Source organism: Malus sylvestris, chromosome 12 (genome assembly GCF_916048215.2).
Source record: "Malus sylvestris chromosome 12, drMalSylv7.2, whole genome shotgun sequence".
Lineage (NCBI taxonomy): Eukaryota > Viridiplantae > Streptophyta > Magnoliopsida > Rosales > Rosaceae > Malus > Malus sylvestris.
In genome coordinates, this window is record NC_062271.1 from 12819625 (window position 1) to 12843306 (window position 23682).

The 23682-nt window shown below is 35.6% G+C and overlaps 1 protein-coding gene and 1 pseudogene across 2 annotated transcripts; one reads left to right on the forward strand and one right to left on the reverse strand.

Annotated features, from left to right (window-relative positions):
- Positions 1 to 9375: 9375 nt before the first annotated feature.
- Positions 9376 to 12122, reverse strand: LOC126592162 (uncharacterized; annotated as a pseudogene).
- Positions 12123 to 14782: 2660 nt separating this feature from the next.
- On the forward strand, positions 14783 to 21857 carry LOC126592098 (transcription factor TGA2.3-like). Of its 2 annotated transcripts, XM_050257854.1 has the most exons (13): positions 14783 to 15139; positions 15371 to 15546; positions 17019 to 17122; positions 17669 to 17745; positions 17904 to 18047; positions 18250 to 18327; positions 18415 to 18474; positions 18610 to 18687; positions 18799 to 18850; positions 19437 to 19529; positions 19638 to 19708; positions 20338 to 20586; positions 21265 to 21857. In XM_050257854.1, the coding sequence occupies exons 2-13, from the start codon at positions 15449 to 15451 to the stop codon at positions 21409 to 21411; spliced, it is 1251 nt and encodes a 416-aa protein (XP_050113811.1). In that variant the 5' UTR covers positions 14783 to 15139; positions 15371 to 15448; the 3' UTR covers positions 21412 to 21857. The 2 variants fall into 2 exon arrangements, with proteins under 2 accessions (XP_050113811.1, XP_050113810.1); XM_050257853.1 differs by having other exon boundaries at positions 14784 to 15139; positions 19437 to 19708.
- Positions 21858 to 23682: the final 1825 nt, after the last annotated feature.

Here is a 23682-nt window from a genome sequence, read left to right on the forward strand (position 1 = left end):
AAAGTAGCAAAAGAGGTATTAGGAGAGTCCAAGGGCTTTGCTCCACACCAAAAGGAATCTTGGTGGTGGAATGAGGAGGTACAAATAAAGGTGAAGGCTAAGAAGAAATGTTGTAAAGCCCTATACAAGGATAAGACCGAAGAAAATGGTGAAAGGTATAGAATAACGAAGCAGAAGGCGAAGAAAGTTGTAAGAGAAGCTAAGCTAGCAACTTATGACGATATGTATAAGCGACTAGATACCAAAGAATGAGAGTTGGATATCTATAAACTAGCTAGAGCAAGGGAAAAGAAGAGAATGGACCTAAACCAAGTGAGGTGCATCAAGGATGAGGATGGAAAAGTTCTTGCTACAGAGAACGTGGTCAAAGAAAGACAGATGGAGAGGTTATTTTCAACATGAAATGAGTACTTCTATGGGGGAGTTGAGTAAATCAGAAGAGTGTAGAAACTACACCTTTAACCGCCGAATTAGGAAGGAAGAAGTGGTTGTAGCTTTGAAAAAGATGAAGCATAGAAAAGCAGTGGGCCTAGATGATATACCAATTGAAGTGTGGAAAGTCTTGGAAGAGATGGGTATAGCATGGATAAATACCTTTTCAATAGGATTTTGAAAATGAAGAAGATGCCAAATGAGTGGCGAAAAAGCACTTTGGTGCCTATCTACAAGAATAAGGGCGATGTACAAAAGTGCATGAACTATAGGGGTATTAAGCTAATGAGTCATACAATGAAGCTTTGGGAAAGAGTCATTGAGCATAAATTGAGGCAAGAGACATGGATTTCGGACAACCAATTCGGGTCCATACCAGGGCGCTCAACCATGGAGGCAATCTATCTCTTACGAAGATTGATGGAAAGATATAGAGATAGAAAAAAGGATTTACACATGGTCTTTATAGATTTGGAAAAAACATATGATAAGGTCCCAAGAGACATTCTTTGGAGGATTTTAGAGAAGAAAGTAGTACAAGTAGCATATATCTAAGCTATAAAGGATATGTATGATGGAGCAAAAACTGTCTTAAGAACTCATGAAGGACAAACCAAAAGCTTCCCCATAACTGTTGGGTTACATCAAGGCTCATCCTTAAGTCCTTGTCTTTTTGCATTGGTAATGGATAAGTTAATGGGACATATTCAAGATGATATTCCTTGATGTATGCTTTTCGCAGACGATATAGTGTTGATAGATGAAACTCAGGAAAGGGTAAATGCGAAGCTTAACCTTTGGAGAGAAGTGTTGGAATATAAAGGTCTTCGCCTAAGCCGATCAAAGACAGAATATATGAAGTGCAAATTCAGTGCAAATGGAGGCTAAAATGAGTTAGGGGTGAGGATCAGAGATCAGGAAGTACCAAAAAGCAATCGATTTCGCTATCTAGGATCTATCTTGCAAAAGAATAGAGAATTAGATGGAGACCTCAACCATAGAATACAAGATGGATGAAGTGGAAGAGTGCATTTGGCATGTTGTGTGACCGTCATATGGCACTGAAGCTCAATGAAATTTTTTATGGGATAACAATAAGGCCGGCGATGTTGTATGGCACGAAATGTTGGGCGGTGAAGCATCAACACGTACATAAAATGGGTGTAGCGGAGATGAGGATGCTTTGTTGGATGTGTAGGCACACAAGAAAGGATAAGATTAGGAATAAGGATATCCAAGGTAAAGTAGGAGTGGTCGATATTGAAGAAAATATGAGAGAAAATCGGTTACGGTGGTTTGGACATGTTCAAAGAAGGCCTGCTGACACTCTGGTTAGAAGATGCGACTACAGGACAGAGGTTTAGGGTCGAAGGGGTAGAGGAAGACCTAGAAAAACTTTGGAAGAGACTCTAATAAAAGAGTTAAAGTGAAGGATAATTTTGTGAAAACATGTTCATTTAAGCAACATCTATAGCATGCAATTAACAATTAAAAGGCGGAATCATGCTTGTATGCACTTAAAACAAAAAATTAACCATGAAATTCAAAGCCTAGTAGATTGGTGAACCAAGACTCAACTCAAAACAAAGTGAGTTGAGATTTATACCTTTGTAGATTCCTCTTTGCATAAGCAAAGGCTAATCACCCAAAGAGAGGGCCTTCATTCCTTGCTTCTTAGATCTATGGATTTGGATGGAAGAATATGTTTCTCCAAGTTCTCAAAATAGAGAACCTCTAAGTCTCCACACCAAGGTTAGATTTAAGTAGAAATGAGTGACCTAGAGGAAGTTGGATTGCTAGCTAATCTTCTCTAGGGTGGCCGGCCTCTTTAGAGAGAAATGAGAGCTTTGTGTTCTCATCCTTTCCCAAAAAGAAACCCTAAATGAATTTTGGCTATAAAGTCATATTTATACCTTAATTCATTGGAGTGGCAAACTTGTAAATAAGTCCAAAACCCACTCCATCTCTAAATGGCTGGCCATAGGGATTCATTGGACTATTTGGGCCTTTGTGAATCATTATTCATTAAGTTGTCATACAACTTAAGTCAATGGACTTGACGTTCGAAGCCCATTGGGCCTTAAGGTCCAAAACTATCCCGAGGTCTTTAACGAACTTATTCGTTTGATTAATTAACATTTTAATTAATCTTTGCCATAAATAATTAAACCATTTAATTATTCTTGCTCATCTCTGTTGTTTCTTCAATCTGTACCTTACACGGTGTACGATCCATTAGGTTCCTTTTTAGCGAGGCAGTGGGCGATTAAAACTCTTTCAAATCGATTGTGAATTGAAACTTACTTTCAATTCTCCCTTTAGTGTTTATACACGTTTAGGGCTTCCACAAACCAAGAGTGACACCTAGCAGCATATCATGGTTACCCAAGCTAATCAGAAGAGGTGGAGAACCTATTCAGTTTAGGATTACAAATGCAATACGGTCTTTCTCTAATACAATACTCTTGACCACATTGTTTGGTTTGATAGTTTATTCATGTCTACTATCCAATGTGATTCGTGTGCTTATATGATTACCTTGAATGTGATTTGGAACGACTTCCTAAATCTCATTCATACTTTGGCCAAAGATTCTTAATCATATCATAGAGTATTCTCCTTCAAACGGTTTGAAGGTTAGAGATCCCTTGTTGCGCATTCACTTGCCTCCATGGCTAAGTGGCTTAACCCCAACGATGCCGTGGACACCCTCGAATGGAGTGACTTTGACACAATCAAAGATCAAGGACTTAACCACAAGACAACTATGATGCCTCAGGTCAAATGACTACTTTGCATTATCTCAACCATGAGTTCTCATGTGACATGAGTATGAGAACTCTTCGTTGATCGTGTTCAGTGGACTCATTCGCTATTGAGCACCTACATGCTTGTCTTGATGTCACACACACCAATGACTCGAGACTAGTCACTCTCCCTGAGAGAAGACATAGCACGTACTGATCTTAACGGACTGTCAATGCCCAATTAGCAATCCTATGATCAGGAACGTTTAGGATATGTATACGAAAGAGAATGGTCTCATTAATCTAACTTGTTTAAATCATATTCTCCTAATTACATATTCCTTGGACTTATCTTTTAAGCATATAACATTTATATGAGACGGCTTAAACAATAATCTTTGCCCTTGATATTAAACTAGATTAGTTTAACATGTGAAATGTCCGTAAAGTATCATCATATGATTGGTTTTAGGGCACATTTCCAACAATCTCCCAATTGCACTAGAGCCAATCAGCTTGGTTATCAGTGATGATACCTCTTATGTAGTCATTTCAAAAATGGCTGAGTAGTAGGCCTAGGCAATGGATATCTATATGTTATCCATATAAGCAACCTTGAGAATAACGACGTCACCATTATACATGATTCTCAATCATGTGGTTCAGTCTCTCATATGAGTTCAGATCTTGATGAGACCTTGATTCCCTGGCTTGAGCTATCGCCCCATTAGTGTCGTAGTATCAGTACACTAGATACACTTTCTGGTTGGAACCGAATAGAGAGTTCATAAATGAACTTTCCCATCCAAACAACATTGTTGTAAGCTTCTATATGGCAATATATTTTGCATTCATAATGGAACACACTAAAGTCATTACTTTTAATGTTTCCATCCAAATATCTCTTTAGTCATAATAAAGAGATATCTGATTATTTCTTTGGGAGTCAAAAGGGTACGTTCCCTTTGAGAAGGGCAACTTGCTAGTCTCACTAGAGTCGTCCTTCTAATTGAAGTTTATTATCGTATGAGAAACTTCCTAGCATTTATTGTCTATTATTAGGGATTGATAAAATCAAATTATATCTTGAAATATATCATTATAGATTTCTATCCCCATGTATTTAGACTATATCTCCCATATACATTCTATCGTTATAGAATGTTTAAAGTCATAACTTTAACGAAGAAGTATTCTTTTCATTTCCAAAATTAATATATCATATATATATTCAAATTTAGGAATTTGATTAACTCCCACTAATCTTTTGTAAACCTAGTAAACAAAAGATTCATTCACATCTTTATGAGAAATCAAACGATTTGATCTTTCTCTCATAAGACGCTTATAGCTCCCACTAGCTTGCTAAGATCCATGATGGATGGATCTCTACAACTTACATGTCTTGTGATTCATAGTTTTAGACATATATATTATCAAGACTATCTTAATAATGGTTTCGAAAACCCATATAATGTCCAAACATTGAATCACCATTTAGTTGTAGCTAGCAATCTTCGAATTAATTGAAACTAAGACTACGTCAAAGATGGTTTCTTCAAAGTCAACCATTCTCTTTTATTGTAGTCACCTTAAGCTACCAATTAGCTTATGAAGGTTTCATTATTTCGGGTCAAATGGTACTTTACCATTTCCTTGAGTATATATCATATATACACTCAATGTAGTCATAAGGATTTTCATTCTTATTTCTTTCGAATTAAGAGGTGCAACTCTATGACATAGTCATAAAGTTCAAACCATTCAACTGAGACGGTTTATAAATCATTCTCGACTACCTTGGAGCTTTTGGTATAGGAACTAGGTTGTTATATTTGTTGATTATTATCTTGTCTCTCAAAGAACCCATTCTTTGAGTTCTATCTCTTGTTCATTGCTCTATCTTAGGCAAATCCTTGTGTAGGATTACAATGAACTACCCAACAAACAACATTTGTTAGTTGGTTTATAGAAGTGATATCCAAATGTTAATTTAAGGATACCCACAAGATAATTCTCAAACAAATATGATGCCTCAGGTCAAAGGACTTAACCACAAGACAACTATGATGCCTCAGGTCAAAGGACTACTTTGCATTATCCCAACCATGAGTTCTCATGTGACATGAGTATGAGAACTCTTCGTTGATCGTGTTTAGTGGACTCATTCGCTATTGAGCACCTACATGCTTGTCTTGATGTCACACACACCAATGACTCGAGACTAGTCACTCTCCCTGAGAGAAGACACAACACGTACTGATCTTAACGGACTGTCAATGCCCAATTAGCAATCCTATGATCAGGAACGTTTAGGATATGTATACGAAAGAGAATGGTCTCATTAATCTAACTTGTTTAAATCATATTCTCCTAATTACATATTCCTTGGACTTATCGTTTAAGCATATAACATTTATATGAGATGGCTTAAACAATAATCTTTGCCCTTGATATTAAACTAGATTAGTTTAACATGTGAAATGTCCGTAAAGTATCATCATATGATTGGTTTTAGGGCACATTTCCAACATAAAGTACTTGGATCTAACGGAGGACATGACACAGAACTGAGTGTAATGGCATTCTAGGATTCATATAGCTGACCTCACTTAATGGGAAAATGTTTTGTTGTTGTTGTTGTTGTTGTTGTAGAGTTAAAGAGTTTGTTGCCCAAAATTTTTTAAGGGAAAAACTCTAAAACTACTATAGACTGTGCAATAATGTTGAAATTAAAAGGTTAACTAAGATTAGGTAGAATAGATCAAGAGATAAACGGGGTCAAATTTAACCATACCTAATTAAGTGTCATTTCAATAATCTCAAGACATCATCACTGCCACACCACCACCAACGCCACCCTGCAAAGGCCACCCCGACCCCAACTGCCATGGTCACCACCAATACCATCACTACCCCAACCATGGCCTTACTACTAGCACCACCAACACCATCTAACAAAAACGAAAAGACATTATGTCTCATGTTATCAAAACACATTGTTTGTAATAACCCTTGCTTTCATCAGTAAACTGTATAGTCTATCATACTAGCGAGGAAAAGCTGTCTAAGCTTATTTAAAAGGCTCAATGATCTAAATTTCAACTAATTGAAATAAGGATTTAGGGTATGCATTTGGGAACTTACATAACAAGAATGCATAAAATCAGATACAAAACATATATATTATATATAATGAGAAAAATCATAACCAACTTAAAAAAATAAAGGATAACCCATGTGCAACCCTTCCATTTTTTGGGAACAAAAGCGATGGACCACTTAATAGTAGATTCCTACATAAAATCTAAGCCCCTGTCATAGAAAAAAACAAAAGGAAAATAAATCACAAGTGTGTGATAGGAGCATATTTATGCGACTTTGTTATATTATTTCTTTGTATTTATTTAGTTAATTTCTATTTATTGTAGTAATTTAAGTTATTTTCGTATTATTGTAGGTCCAGTTGATAAAGATGACAATAAATGGCAAAATGGAGCAATTTGGAGCAGTTTTGGACTTGGATTGGATAACATGTGTGGATAGCATATTGGTTGGACGTTTTTGGTGTTTAAAAAGTGTCAGACATGTGCTAAAATCTGGAGAAATTAAAATTGAAGCTTGGAAGGCAAGGAATTACACAAGAAAGAAGAATTCTAGTGGAACATTATTTTATCTAACCTTATCTTATCTTATCCTATCTTATCTCGGGCTGCAAGGAGGAATCCTAATCATATTCCAACACTTTCTACCTGATTTTTAGAGTCCTAAAATAACTCAAAAATGCCAAAACCCTTTCCTCCTTGGATTCAGCCATTTTCCCCTGTATATATGAAATTCCTCCAGAGATTTAGGGTGCCGTGCCTACCATTCATCCATTAAAGTTGCTGGAATTTCCAGAGTTCTTTCTATCTTTGTTTTAAGTTTTAATGGTTATTTTAGATTGCTTTTTAGTTATGATGAACATGTGTAGCTAAGTTTCTTTTTAGCTAGATGTGAATTCAAAGCCATGATCATATGTTTTATATAAATTGATTACATCTAGTTATTGTTTCATAAAATATGAATGCGATTTACTTATTTGCTTTATAGAAAAGTTATTCTTGTATGTTTATTAAGAGTGCACACTTAGTTTGCATGCAGGGATTTGAGGCTAGAATATAAGAGAATTTTACTTAATTGTTATGAACTTATATTTGCAAGTAGTAAAAGTCACTAGTCATGATTGAGTTAAGTAAATTCCTGGCAGGAGTATCATGCTTTTCATAGTTACGAATGTTTTGTCAATGCTTATGATTTTCACATAACTTAATGATCTTTGAGATGTATCTCTATCATGTTTTTCATAGTTAAGGAACTTGAGAAGAATAATTTAATTGCGTCGCTGAGTCCAATTCAATGAACTTAGGAAAATCTAAGAATTAATTAGTGATGTTCACAGTTAATTTGGGGCATTGTCATTCATGGTTTATAGGAAGAATAATTAGAAATCAATTTGTATGCACATGTTTCATGTGTGGAAAAGAATCCTTTAGCTATCATTTCATCCATATTTCATTCACAACTTAATTTACTTGTTGCCCGTTACTTTTGTTTTAATCAAATTCGTCCAAAATTCCCCCAATCATTGTTTTGTAGTTAGTTTAACTTAGTTTTCAGTTTTACAAGTTTAATTTGTGTTGATTAGCATCCCTTCTAATCCCCGGAATAGAATGATCCCTACTTACTCGTACTACGATTGCATAATTTATAGGGTTTAATTTGTGTGTTAGTTTTCTCCCACATCAGTGCGGAATCAGGTAAAGTAGAATTTTAGTAATACTTAACGTATGTGGGAAAAAGGGAATATGAAGAAGGGTGATGGAGAGAGGAAGAAATAAGAAGAATGAATGAACACAAATTCTTGAAAGTGAAACCAACTTAAAATATGTTTTGGTTTTTAGTTTTTCATTTTTTTGGTTTTTAGTTTTTAAGCATCAACACATACAAAAAAAAATGAATGTAGTGAGATGAGACGAGAAATAACAAGATTAAGAACGAGAATCTCTGAGCTAAAGTAGGAGCGGTAACAAGTAAATCGGTTAAGGTGGTTTGGACATGTGAAACGAAGACTTGTAGGAAATACGATTATGAGACAAAGGCTCAAGGCAAAAGGAGTAGAGGAAAACCTAGGAAGACTTGGAAATAGATTTTATGAAAATACATGGAGTACTTGAAGCTAACGGAAGACTTGGCACAAAATCAAGCACGGTGGCGTTCTAGAATTTATTCAGCCGACCCCACTTAGTGGGATAAGGATTTGTTGTTTTGTTGTAGTTTTCATTTTGTGTTCCTTTCCTTGAACATTTCTTCTACATCGATCCCACCATCTTTCATCCACTCTTCTTCATCCCTCATTTCCCCTATGTATTTTCCCTTTATCACTAACACAAAAATTAACAGCCAAAAAATAAAAACGAAATGATTATCAAACAGAAAAAACAATTAAACTGAAAGCAGTGCAGGCGCATGCACACAGAGATATATTTATGAACTGAAAGCAGACAATGAAACAAACCTGCAAGTAATGCAGGTACTTAAATTAATTGCACTGAAACATTGTGCTTACTACAATTTTTTTGCCATCATTTTCCCTTAAATGGAAAGCCAAGATCCTGAAGACTTAATTTCCCTCGAAAGACATCCAAAAGTTGAGGCGCACTTTCTTGATATCTAGTCACAAACTTAGTTATAAAGTAACTATCAAGGCTAATCAACAATGATGATATGGGAAACTTTTTATTCAGCAAGCCCTTCACAAATAGGACTTTAACGAACACCTTGGAATGATCCTCTGCTCTAGATTAAGAGTTAGAACCTCAGGAAATCTGGCTAGATATGTAGGCCGCCAACCCATCTTGTTTACAAGGAAATCCATTTTAGTTGTTATATTCTTTTCTGACAAATACAAAAAAGTGGGTCTCTTTCTAAAAGCCGACAAGATCTCTTCTTCAGTCCAGCCACACCTCTTATAAACCTCTAGTTTGTGTGCCCATGTCGATTTGGCCATTTTTGCAATCACGTGGAGTCTATTGACAAATGATAATGTCTTAGGCTTGAATCCCATGCTGACAATCTTCTCAACATCTTTGTTAAAGTCATCAGGTTTTTGGCACACAACTCCGGGGTGACAGCTCAGTAATACAGAGATATAGGGTTATGGCACTTCAAGTGCTCTCAGGACTGAGAGATTTTGAGCAATATTACTTTGAACCCTAACATCCAAAACTCCCCACGCGCGTGCTTATAAGGTTTACAACTTTTTCATCATTGAGGAGTTCTGTTTTGAAGAGATTAAAACCAGGGAGTAGAGCATTCTCCAAGCTGGCAGTCAAGAAAATAGGGTTCCTACAGATGGTGCAAGCGATCCTTGTGCCTGATAGGCCTAGAGAACGCAGAAACTCAAGTTTCGGCAAAACTATCTTCTCAGAGTCGGCTAAAAACAGCCTTGGGTCTTTATTAACAAGTTTGGAAATATCAGAATTAGTGAATCCATGGTCTCTAAGAAGAAGGACAGAATCCGGTCTGTGGTTTCAAAGTTTACTTTCTTAGACAATGTGAGAGCATTTTCCGAGGAAAATCCACATGAATTAAGGAGATACGACACGGTCAAAGAGCCTTTGTGTTCTTGAGCTTTATCTAATCCAGAGTCTAACGACGGTTTTGATGATAAAGATGTGCTAAAATGTGTTGCACTATGAGGAAAAACAACAAAAACACGAATGGGTAATTGAGAATTCACACATCTCTGCAATTTAAGATGAGGAATTCAGGATTTTACAGTAGAAATCAATCAATCATAACCGCAGGAAGCAATGAAAAGCAAAAGTTGTGGTGGGAATTGAAGCTTATTGGAGAGCAACATTAGACAAAATTTGATGGTTCTAAAGATTTAGCTGTAACTTTATTCATTCTTCAATACTCCTATTACTACAACTTCATTAGGGTTTTTGCTCCGGAAAGAGCCGGACAGGAAGATGGAGGAGCGCAAGTGACATTACCCAACAAAAAAAGAAAAAAATCGGTTTAACTGTTAATCTACGTGTCAATTAAAGGGAAGATCGTCAATTAATGTGTTCACATTTGCCACATTATCACTTAACCGCTAATTTGATGGATTGATTATCGAAGTCTAGCATTGCAACAATTTCATAAGTTGAAGTATGATATTGCAATGTTCTAAAGATGATGTATGAGTTTGTTATGTAATTTAAAGTTAAGATGATAAAATGTGATTTGCTCTAAATATTAATGTAAATGTGATTTATTCAAAATGTTTAAATCAACAACAACAGTAAAAAAAAATAGCCGTAATGTATTCTAATAGAGAAGCCAAATCTGATGTAACATGACATGAAATGACATATTTTCCTTTGCTGCCAAATTACAATAGCTTCAATTTTTTTACTTAACTATTAAATATTTATTTATTTATTTAAGCATTGTCTTTTTATTTCTTTTCATTGCCAATGCAATGTTTAAATGTTTTTATAATTTTTAATTCATCTTTTTATTACTAATGCAAAGAAAATAATTATGAATTTTTATTTTATGTTAAAATTTAACATATTAGATGGAGAGTAAAACTTTAACAAATATCTAAGGGTCACATAAACTGTCAAATTTAAGTTAAACTTACTTTTTAAACCCATATTAGTTTTAATCAAACTATTAATATCTCTTTAAACCCAAATTTACTACCTAAACTACCATCACAAATCCAATTCAACATGAAAATTGTATTTGCACCTATTTGAAAATTAACAAATCAAAATCAAAGCATTCTCTCCTTGTACGTTCTCTCATTTTCCAACAGTTGCTTTTGATTCCTTTATAGTGTTACTCTCGGTAAATTTCAGGTTGCTTTGTGCCAATTATATAGATTCACACTATTTCCATTACGAAATAACTACAAACAATCAAATAATTCATTTATGGGGAAACGTATATTTGACATCTGATGGTACGGAGTAATCTGCAGTACCATGAAACAAAATAATAGAAGCTAAGAGAGAAGCATCATTTCAAACATTCTAGTATTGCCTGTAGTTTATATTGTGAAAGGGAATTTTTTTTTTTTTGAACGAAAGTGCAATTTTGAAAATTATAAGATTAGGGCCAACAGATGCAAATCTGACTAAAACTATAAAGAGTAAAATACAATTATGACTAAAACTATGAAATTATAAGATATTATGTAGGGCCAGCATTTTAGGAGACCAAGAAGTCTATACCCTAGAAAGATTTAATGATATATACCTTGGCGGTGGAATTGGTCTCTGCTTAAAATCAGAAAACTCAGAAGTCAACTAAATACATGAAAAGCAATTCGAAGGAAGATAGAAAATCTAGTTAAGAGCAACTCTATTTGGTGAGAAAACTTCTTGTTCATTTGCATTGGATAGTCATTTTTTGTGTAAGAATCATGAACATAAACATGAAAACTATAATGCTAATCAAATTTTTAGTAACATTATTTGTATTGGGGTGCTGCCATTTTTTGTTAGGGTTTTGATTAATGGGTGTGAGTTTATTGATAAATCTTATTTTTATTGTTAATTGTATCTTGTACTTGATGATAATTATGCAATAGGATAATATTGATATTTCATATTTAAAATTTAAATTGGGTATAGAAAGATGTTATATGGGTTTAAATAAAATTTGTTTTAAAATTTTAATATCCCCTTTGAAGATGATTTAAAAGATACAAATTTTGACTTTTGCTCCCAAACCCAAAAGGGTACAGAGGTCATTGCACACTGTCAAGCAAGGTTCTCAGATCTTCTAAACGGGCGGCGTGGGAATTCAAGGCCGCTACACATGTTACTTGACATTTTTTTAATAATAGTCAGATGTACCCCTGAAGTTACCCAAAACTACAAAAAGACCATCCCCTGCCATTTGTAGCATATTTCTCTGCATCTCGAATAATGGCAGTCTCGTAATATAATGGACACAGAGGACCGCGCTCTACTTGGCACAGAGCTGAATATCTGGATGATTGGATCTCTATTGTAATGCTGTACAGGAAAATTAAGGAAAATAATTTTTTTTCTAAATCTCAGTAGTTCCAAGTATTTTATCCATATTAGTGCTTTAGTCCCTAGACGGCTATTCCTCTTGGCCCTCACTGTCTTTATTTAATCTTGCAGAGAACAAAAGAAAGACGTTGTAGTTGACTTGCTTGTGGTTAGTGGTCATCCATTCACATTTACAATTTCATCCTCCTTACACTAAAACTATAAATTCTATAAAGATTAAATTATAGCAATGGTCTTTCAACTTTAACCTAATTAGAGCAATATTCCTTTAACTAAAAATCTATTACCATTGGTCCCTCAACTTATCAAAACGTGGAACTTTGGTCCCTTTCATTAACTCCATTAGAACTACGGGTGGGCATTTGGAACCAAAAATTGAAACCAAAACACGAATCGAATCGGACCGCACCGAACGGTTTGGTTTTACGGTTTTGAAATGGTTGCGGTTTCGAAACCGAACCGTAACAAAGAAAACGGTTTGGTTTCGGTTTTGGGTTTTCAAAACCGCACTGCATCGAAATCAAAATCGGTTTGGTTTTAGTTTTAACTTTTAATTAGTTCAACTTCAACTACACTATTCAAGTCACCATATTCATCTATCTTTCTTTGTCTCTCAAAACTCATCTTCATCTTTCTCTCAAAACTCATCTTCATCTCTTAAAGTGTCAATTTAAGTTCTAAATTATTAATTTCTTTAGGCAATGCCTTGTGTGCTTGCCTAAATGTAACAAAAACCACGAATGTATCATGATAATTGGAGTTCAACAAATTTGGTATTTATTAGAAGAAAAGCCTCTGATCATTGATGAAGCCAAATAACTGTATAAAAAAAACTTGCAACAAAATTCCAGAGTCACGATAGAGGTACTCTCATAGGATTTTTGTTCATTAGAAGCATGGCTTGAGTTATGTAATTGAATTAGCAAAGTCACAGATAGAGACCACTTCTCAGGAATTAGCAGAGTCACAGATAGAGACCAGGAATTAGCAATTTTTCTGCAGTTTTTTTTCCGCAGTTTATGGCTGCAGTTTTGCTGCAATGTTGTTGCTGTTTTTGCTACATTCTTGTTACTGCTTTTGCTGCATGTTCATTAATTAATATATGAGGAAAATAAAACTGTATTATGCGTAAATATGTGTATATTTTAAATTGTACATTTTTTTCTCAAAAACCAAACCGAAACCGTTTGAAATCACACCGCACCGAACCAAATGGTTTGGTTTCATTTCAGTTTTGCCTTCAAAACCGCATTGAACCGCATCGCAAAAGGTTTTGGTTTCGGTTGCGGTTTCACTCGAAACCGCACCGAACCGCATTGTACCCACCCTTAATTAGAACTTCTTTCAAAATGAGTTACGTGTCATGCACGTGAGGCTACATCAAGGGAAAAAAATATGAAAAATTGTATCAACAGTCCCTCAACTTTAATTCAATTGGAGAAATGGTCCCTTAACTTTAACCCAATTGGAGCAATTGTCTTTCAACTTTAGCTCAATTGTTGCAATGGTTCTTCCAACATAACTCATTTTAACAGAATTGTGATGGAGTTGATGAAAATGGTCATAGCTACACGTTTTGATGAGTTGAATGACCAATGATAATGAACTTTTAGTTGAGGGACCATTGCTCTAATTTGATTAAAATTGAAGGACCATTGTTTTAATTTACTCTTCTATAAAATTTAGTGAGTAATTGATCTTAGAGTGCCAGCAATTCCTATATATATAAGGATATGTAGAAACTCAATTAGTTAAGAACATTCGTTCTTGAATATAACTATACATATTTGAATTTAAGATATCTACCCTTTACCTATAAGTGAGACTTGTTTAGTTCAATTAGCATCATGACAATACCAAATTATTGTTGACTTATTGTGATATAGCCCAACCTCATCCCAGTATCATTAGTAAAAAAGAAAAAGTAATGCTAAGGAGATCAAAATTTTAACCAAATTTACAAACCAAATGATGTGTTGTCAATAAGAATTAAGCATGTTAATCAATGCTTAAGTAATAATCAAATAATTAACAGCCTAATCATTTGATTTATAAAATTAATTTAAAAATTTTAATCTCACTAACATTATCAAAAAAGAAAATAAGTTTTACTCCCTTTCCATTCGAAAAAAGGAAAACTAATGAAAATGGCTTAAAAACTTTGAGTTTTAATGATAAGGACAAAATAAAGGGTAAAGTGAATAGTACCAGGATTGACTTTTTAGTATAAAAATGTGATTTTTCATTAAAATGAACAGTACCGGGTGCTTTTCGTTAAAGTTCCTTTCGAAAAAAACAAAAGTGTATTTTATGGTTAAGAATGTGAAATTAAAGGAAATGGGGGCAGTATTATATTCATTAAAACAAAAAAGGAAAATTCTCATATTAACTTAAAATAAGGGGAAATTCTTATAAATTAACATAAAATTGGGGGAAAAAAGAGCCTCCCAAAGCAGTAAAATAAAGACAAATAAAGGAAAGAAGGAAACTCATAAAATAAAAATGGAGGTGAGCTCTGGAGAGAAGATTGGTATGATCAGGACGTCATCCTTCTTATTCTCTCTCTCTCTCAACCTCTTGAAGAAAATAAACAAAGTTAAAAATTCAAGGTGGGCCTCTTGGTTGAAGTTTCCAGCCTTTTGATGGCCTATATAAATAAAGAATAATAATATTATTATTAGGATCAAAAGGTCAAGGGGACTTGGTATTTATCCTCACAAAGCTTGACAGGGTTAGGGTTTTGTTTTCTGCTTCCAATTTCAGCTTCTGGGTTTTGCTTAATTTCTGGAAATTCACTGCCTTTGAGCTCTGATTCTTCATCTTCTTTGCTGGACTTCAAACTTTAGGGTTTGTTTGTTTATACAGTTTTTACTATTGGTAAGTAAGCTATCTTATGCTACTGCTTCTGGTTTTTGTGAACTTTCATTTCTTCAGTCGGTAGGTGGCTTTTGATTGGATTTTGGTTTCTATTTTGTGTATATGTATTTAGAGCGAAACTCTTTCTGGTAAATTGCGTAGCTAGGACTTTGAATTTTGAATTTTGGTTTGAAAAGTTTGTGTGTTTTGAATTTTAGGAGTTTCTGAATATTGGGTTTTTGGTTATTTCAGTGGAGGGGTTGTTGAAGCTGGGTTTCTTTGGTTTTGGGATTGGTGGCGCCGCGGCGGCAGTGATGATGATGTTGATCCATGGGCAGTAGAAGAGTGAAAGTTGGTGCAAATGATGGTAGTAAAGTTGTGACCGATATGCCGAGCTTTGTTCCTCCAGTACCCACTCCCAATCCCACGTCAGTATTCGCTTACAGTTCTAATTTTTTACATTTTTATTGTATTATATTGTTCTTATCTTTTAAGTTTAATTGGCAGTAGTATAGCTCTTTGATTTTTTAATATGATTCCTTGGGCGTTCAGTTAGTTTAGAAGCTGTGGTCCGGCAGCGGCCTCTGTGCTGCTAGAACATGAATATAATTTTTACGTGGTCGAATTGTTGGTGCCATATGCTGCTGATATTAAAATCTCATGCTTTGTCCGGTGGATGGACAGTATCCGCAAAAGGAACATAAATTAGAACTTAAAATCCCACAGTCTAACAGGTGGAATGGAATAACCACCACTTAAAATGACTAGGTCCTTGTCTACTACTCTTTTATATTGTAACCCAAACAGCATATAAATGTTAGGGGTGGTTTGGGAGTGAGATGCTTAAAAAAAAAGCACCAATGAAAAAAAGCTGTGAGAGTTTTAGGTGTTTGGTAAAATGAATAAAAAAAGGCTTATTTTGGAAGCTGCTGTGAAAATAAGCTGAAATCAAAGGAAAAAGCTGAAGCTGCTATTTGCAGCTTTGGAAAACTGGTTTTTTTTCAAAGCACACGGAGCTACAGTGCTCCTTTAATGAAAAGGCCCACTATCAGACTGTTTGTTTTTTCCAAAAGCACTTTTACAAAAAAGTTTACCAAACACTCTGCTGATTTATTTCACAGCCGCTTATTCTCACAGCACAGCCGGTTATTCTCACAACAGTTTTTTTTCAAAGCACATCAATACCAAACCAGCCCTTAGTATCTGAAGTTTATTCTTACCATATGCTTAAAGTTAAATAGAGTGCTAAGTTACAAGTAACCATTGGAAATTTATCAGATTAATGCATCAACAGCTCAAGTTTGTGTAAACAGTATTGGGATTTAATATGGCATAACGTCTTTCCACGGTATAAACAATGTTTGCCAATGATTTGAGGAAAGGGAGTTATAGCTGTTGTTTTTTCAGTTTTTGTATGACTGAAATGATAACAAAAAATAGAGCCAACGAACAGGACAGAAGAAAATTGCAACTGGACACTATTGTTCTGTTATGGAGGAATTGTTATGCGACTGTTCATTGAAACAAACAGAGTAGCTGTATTATTGTTGTATCTAGTATTAATTATTAAAGTCTGTTCCATTTAGCTTATTTTCATACAAGAATATGATAATAGTGATCCTAAAATTAAGAAACAGGACATATGCTACTTGAGATGTTTCCATGACCTTTAATTTGGTAACCATTTCTTCATCTGTTTACATCATGATTGAAGAAGCTTCTTAACATGTTTACGTTTGACTCTTTTTTTCCCCGGGGGGGGGGGGTGTAATTGAATTATGATTTCTGATGGTACCTTTTTGGCCTTATCATTCTGGCCAATGTATATGGATTTAGTTCCTTTTTTGTTGATTGCATTTGTCATTTTGGTAGTCATGATTCTGATGATTTGTGCTCTCAGTGGCACAGAGGGGAGCTCCATTCGTTCATCTCAAATTTCAGACTTTGGAACTCTTGAGCAAACTCTTGGATTTCGCATAGAGGATGCCGTTGACATCGGGAGAAGTATGTAACAAATATCTTGGTGTTTATCAGAAGCAAAATTCAATACTAGCAATTTGCCTATTCTTGTTTCTTTAGGTTGTTATTATGCCAGTTCTTTGAATTTTAACGTGGTTGAACATATAAATTGTCTTCTGATTTTCATACTCGGTAAATGAGCTTATGAATAAGGTTTTCTTAGTGTTCTAGTCAGCTTCCATGTTTAGTTTCCTAGTGCCTGGTTGTAGGTGTTTACTTGAATGACCTGTCAGCTGAGATATACTCCTACGTTCTTGGAAGCTACTGTTCTAGTCCTGTTGTTCAATTCTTACCTTAAAACAGATCCTATTCATCATTGGCTTTCTGAAGTGTGACTTCAGAAGCACAAGTAATTTTTGGCAGTTTTGGAGTATGATGAAGACAAAGTGATTCTGATTCTGTTTTTTAAGTAAAAGGGGGCATATGTAATATGTATATACGCACGTACTATCAGATAATATTTACTTTTGTTGTTTTATGGTATCTCTTTGATTTTGACTTGTAATCACTTGATTATTGTTGATTTTTTAGGTCCAATGTTTAGTCAAAACAAGTTAAATCGCCAGGCAGTGGGAAGTAGTGTTGCCCAATTTGGTGCTTTAAACAAGGTAATTTTGTATCTTCTCCTTCCCCCTCATAAAAGAACAAGAAAAATGAAAAATGAAAATGAAAACAGGATAAAAAAGATTGAACTTACAAGCATTCTGGAATTCAGTAGCTTGCATCTTTGGAAATAAACCTTTTTGTTTCTTTTGTGGGATCTCAGCTTATGCCACTGCAAAAAGAGCCACAGCCAAATTTGCTCTCTGTATCACGTAGCAATCACGAGAACTGGGGGGAGTCCAATATGGCAGATGGAAGCCCCAGGACTGATACTTCAACAGATGACACAGAAGATAAAAATCAGAAGGTAACATCTCCTGCTTCCACTTTTGCTACTTATTTTTTCATTCCTGTATCCAAGATTCAAAGTGATATATCCTTCATTTTGCCATACAAAATTATTTTGCAGCTGAGAATATTCGTTCTTCATTTGATTTTGGCTGCTTTTTTGTATTTTTGTATTTTTGTATTTTTTTTATGGTGGAATTAAATTCAGTGTTCTTGTGCAGATTGAAAGGAATCAAATGACTGCTCTTCTAGCTTCTGATTCCAGTGACAGATCAAAAGAAAAATCTGGGGATCAAAAGGTTTGGTAGCTTCAACTAAATATACTATTAAATTATCATCTTCCATGATTATTGGATTACCTTTTACCATGCAACCATTCTCTACAGACATTACGAAGACTAGCTCAAAATCGTGAAGCTGCCAGGAAAAGCAGATTACGGAAAAAAGTAGGTCACTATTCAAGTATTTGTTAGGAGTTTATTATTTTCCCCTTTATTCGTTGTTAGTGTTCCCTATCTAGTAAGAGTCATGCTTACTGTTCTGTGTGGGGAAGTAATAATATGTTGTGTTTCTTCTCTCAGGCATATGTACAACAACTTGAGAGTAGTCGGCTGAAATTAACTCAGCTCGAGCAAGAGCTTCAGCGTGCCCGTCAGCAGGTTGGGTTTTGTTGTCTGTATATACTTGCATCTAATATATCATATATTTTTCATTCCTGAAATGGAAGGGCATGGGTGTCCTGTATCATATTAATGGCTTTATTTTTACAGGGAATATTCATTTCAAGCTCTGGAGATCAATCGCATTCAATGAGTGGAAATGGTATTTGAACCTCTTAATCTCATGTTTTCACTGGTTAATTTTTCCTGGACTTGAAATTTTGAAATTGATCACAGAGGTGTATTTCAGCGTGCCTTAATATGCATATGTATGTTAAAGAAATTTAGTAAAGATGGGGTTAGGTCTTCTCTGCATTAACATTGTGATGTAGTAAGTCGAATATTTTGGGTGGATACTTCTACAGCTTCTTTGCTTTTGATTGTTCTATAATTTTGGTATCCAGTATTTTGCAATTGGTTCTGAGCATGTCGTGAACATTTAAATTATGGGTCTGTTTTTCATGTTAATAACGGTGTAGTTGCTAGCACGTTGGATGATGTTGCTTATGTTGTGTGATCATAAGGCAATATTCTATTCCTAGACAGTTTGGAAACATAAGATTTTCATGCTGTTAGATTATGATCTGGACCACACATTTAGGCAAGAATCACCTTTATCAGTGTTCCAGGTTGACAATCTGGCAAGATGGCATTACGTTGCTGAACTGTCTGGCATGAGAACATATGTTTTCCCACTCAACTGATATTTGATGGTAAAATGTTGTTTTATTTGTATTTGTATTTCATAGGTGCTTTGGCATTTGATGTGGAATATGCAAGGTGGCTAGAAGAGCACAACAGGCAAATAAATGAGTTGAGGGCTGCCGTTAATTCACATGCGGGTGACACTGAACTTCGTACTGTTATTGACAACGTCATTGCGCACTACAATGACATTTTTAGACTAAAGGGAACTGCAGCAAAAGCTGATGTTTTCCACATCTTATCAGGAATGTGGAAGACACCAGCTGAAAGGTGTTTCATGTGGATTGGCGGCTTCCGCTCATCTGAGCTCCTTAAGGTGAAAATTTGTGCTCACTACTCTGTTGATATTTGATATGGTGATAATCCCCCTATCAACATTTATCTTCCGAAGCTTACAAAATCTATATATAAAAAAAAAAAATTAGACCATTTTAGTTTCTGCACAATTCCATCTCCTAGTGTATAATAAGTTATTTTTAACATTTTGTTCCCTTGTTTTCTCCCAATGTGTTAACCTATTGACATGAAACTATTGTTTATGACATTTTGAGTTGGGGCTATCAGCTTGACATCATGTTTTGATATGACGGAAATGAGGCAATGTTGGATCTATGGCTTCAATTCTACATCTACTAGTTTATGAATCACCCACACCAAACATAGCCGTGTCATATATGCTCACAAAATCATGTACATGGAAACAAGTATTTCTATGGCACAATTGCTATTAATGGAAATTCTTAGTGCCCAACTTTGAAATTAATGAGTCAGCACAATTGATGTTTCTTTTTTCTGTTAAGAAAGTAATTAATGAGCTGTCAAAATTCATTTCATATATACATGGACATAATACATACACGTAGACATAATACATTTATTCTGTCCTATCTTCTCTAATTGATTTAGATCTCTGCGTCCCGTTAATCTGTTTTGACATTGGTGCAGCTTCTGGTGAGTCAATTGGAACCCTTAACGGAGCAGCAATTGGTAGGTATTTATAACCTGCAGCAATCATCCCAGCAGGCTGAAGATGCTCTGTCACAAGGGATGGAGGCATTGCAGCAATCCCTGTCTGAGACCTTGGCAAGTGGCTCACCTGCGCCATCAGGATCATCTGGGAATGTAGCAAACTATATGGGTCAAATGGCCATGGCCATGGGAAAGCTAGGAACTCTTGATGGGTTCCTCCGCCAGGTGAATTTCCTTAATAGTTAATTCCACTAGCTTGCTTTTCCAGTGTGAGGACAATTAATTGCTTCAATTACAAATAGTTAAAAATAAAAACTGAATCACGAATAGGCTGGTATTGCTGAGTGACATATCTGGAGAAATGATATCGCATTGGTGTTGGAACCTGTACGTTGAATGGAACCACATTGCTTTTTGTATTATACTAAAAAGATAAGCTGGTATTCTACATGTCTATTCTTCATTTTGTTTTGTTGGTCCTAAATTTCACCCATACAATATATAGTCCTTATTGATTGTTTTCAAATACGAAATGAACTGTTGTCCCTTGAGACGAAAAAAACTCGGTTCTCCTTTTAAATGCAATTATACCATCTTTGTCTTACAAGAAGTTTGTTGCACGGAAGGCATGTTTAACGAGATTTGTTCACAAACTTGGTGATTTGGCCTAAGATAGGTTGCGATGTCTGTCTCAAAGGACTTCTTTTTAGTCTTGCGTAAAACATCTGAAACGTTACTCGTTATTTTTGTTTCTTTATGTACATGCATCTAGGGGTCACCCGGGCTATATGCTAAAATAACCTTGTCCTTCTATGAATGTAATTAATACCTTATTTTTGTAGTTTGTCAGTGGTCAGTATTTCTGCGCCTTATTTTTTTCGTTCTCGTTTTGCCAATTACCAGGCTGATAATCTTCGGCAACAAACATTGCAACAAATGCATCGTATACTGACAACTCGTCAATCAGCTCGTGCACTCCTTGCAATAAATGATTATTTTTCACGTCTTCGAGCCCTCAGTTCTCTATGGCTTGCCAGGCCTAGGGAGTGATAGGCATTAGACTCCTTTATCTGAAGTTCATCAGTAAGGTTGGCTAGTCTCGGAACTCAAATTAGCACCATGAACGGAGGGCCATATGATTAGATGATAGATGGACTTCAGCCATCTGGGCATCGATATCCTTTACAAACCTGGTTAAGGTGCGTGGAAGTTAAATTATTGTTCATAGTGTCCATCAAAGTTATCGGTGGTTGTCACATATGTTTGTGTAGATGTAGTATTCTGTCCAAAACTGTAGTATGAATAATCTGGAAATGGTAGTTATGTAATAGAAGTGAGGGAATAGAATAGTGCTATTGTTGTAGGTTACCGATTGTCAATTTGTATACCAAAAATCAGTGACGTCAGAGTGAAAAGGATTTGCATTTTCTTTAGCTTTGACATGTACATATGTTGTCTCTCAATATTATTGGCTATATTATTTCCCTGGTCTGCCATTCTGGGTTTTATGTGTAACATTCACTGCGCGTGTGAATTTGTCCAAATTTACTAAATTATGTCCTTGGCAGTTGGCGATTTGTGATGTTTTGCGCCTTAGGTAGTTCGTGTGTTTGTAGGATGGAGCCGGAATCGTTGAATGAATTAGCTGCTGTGTTGTGAAACTTGTTGGATTATGATGCCCTATGAATGGCAAGAATCGAGTTTTGAATTACAAGAGTGATTTTTGCATACCCTTTTTTACTTTTGCACTCACCTTAATTTAGCTGTAAAAAGAAGAGTATATGTCAATTGGAGAATGCTTTTGGCCCTTTAGGGCATAGCTGCCTATCGTATACTTATGACACGGCAAAAGCAGCGATGGATGGTGGAAATGTTTGCTTTGTTATAGGTTCCGACGACTGTGCGCTCAGAAGCAGCGATGTGGAGTGGCTTTTGAAGATGTATTTTTTCTTTCTTGTAATAACATTTCCCTATTCCTTTTCGAGGAGGCCAGGAGGTTCTATCTCCTTCGACATCCAAAGTCGTACCAAGAGCGCCAAACTGCGAGAGCCATCCATGATCCATATTCTACGCTGCAGCTTGTTACAAAACAAAACCAAACCAAAAAACTGTCAACTGTAAGAATGAAGAAGAAATGAGAGGGAAAAAGTTCAACGGAGAGAGAGACAGAGAGAGAGAGAATCTTGGGAGGGAAAACTTTTCATTTCACAACTTGATTAATACAAGGCTTTTTCTTAGAGTATAAATACTCACAGTGTTACTACCTTACGATATAATACAACCAATCTCCTAATGACACCTATCACTCAATACAAGGTTAACAGTATACTTCAACTATGTTTTCCTAACATTCCCGCTCAAGCTTATGTTGGGAATTCCCTTACATAAGATTGGAACAATGATCACTAAACAAAGAAGAACATAGCCCTTTCGTGAAGATATTTGCATACTAATGCTCAGAAACAACAAATTGCAAAGTAATTGTGCCTTGTTGAACTCGTTCTCGCACAAAATGACAATCGATCTCAATGTGTTTGGCTTTAGAGTGTAAAACTAGATTTGTTGCAACAACCATTGCTAAGATGTTATCATAGTGAAGGATAGGTGCAAGAGAACAAGAAATATGGAGGTCCTTGAGTAGTTGTAGCCAAACCACTTCTGTGGTTGTGGTAGCCATTGCCCTATATTCATCTTCAGTAGAAGATTGACTGATAGTGTGTTGTTTTTTAGAACTCCATGAAATTGGATTGTGTCCAAGAAAGATGACAAAACCAGTTGTAGACCTCTTATCATTGGGGTCTCCAGCCCAATTGACATCTGTATAGGCTCTCAGATCCAAAGAACCAGGTCTAAAATAGAGACCCCAACCTATAGTGCACTTGAGATACCTGAGAATCCACTTGATTGCTCCAAAATGTGATTCCAAAGGAGCTTGCATAAACTGGCAAACTTGATTAACAGAGTAGGCAATATCAGGCCGAGTGAAAGTTAAGTATTGTAAGGCACCAACAATACTTCTATAGGTTTTTGGGTCCACATAAGGAGGACTACTATGATTCAGCAATTTGTGATTGTGGTGACAAGGGGTGACACAAGGATTACATTTGAGCATGGATGTTTTGTGCAGTAAGTCTTTCACATGCTTTGATTGATGAACAAAAAGACCCTGGGATTGGTACTCAATTTCCAAACCAAGGAAATAACATAGAAGCTCCAAGTCTTTCATATCAAATTCTGTAGTTAACTGTTGAATCTAGTCCGAAAATCGAAAAAAGGGGGCCGAAAACCTAACCGAGACTGAAAAAAAACAGAATCGAACCG

Bases quoted from the DNA above. Each gene is read 5' to 3' on its own strand.
- LOC126592098 (XM_050257853.1), top strand. From the start codon at position 15,449: ATGGGCAGTAGAAGAGTGAAAGTTGGTGCAAATGATGGTAGTAAAGTT. The intron at 17,123-17,668 runs GTATGTAACAAA...TTGATTTTTTAG, and splicing joins TGCCGTTGACATCGGGAGAA to GTCCAATGTTTAGTCAAAAC. The intron at 18,851-19,436 runs GTATTTGAACCT...TGTATTTCATAG, and splicing joins GCATTCAATGAGTGGAAATG to GTGCTTTGGCATTTGATGTG.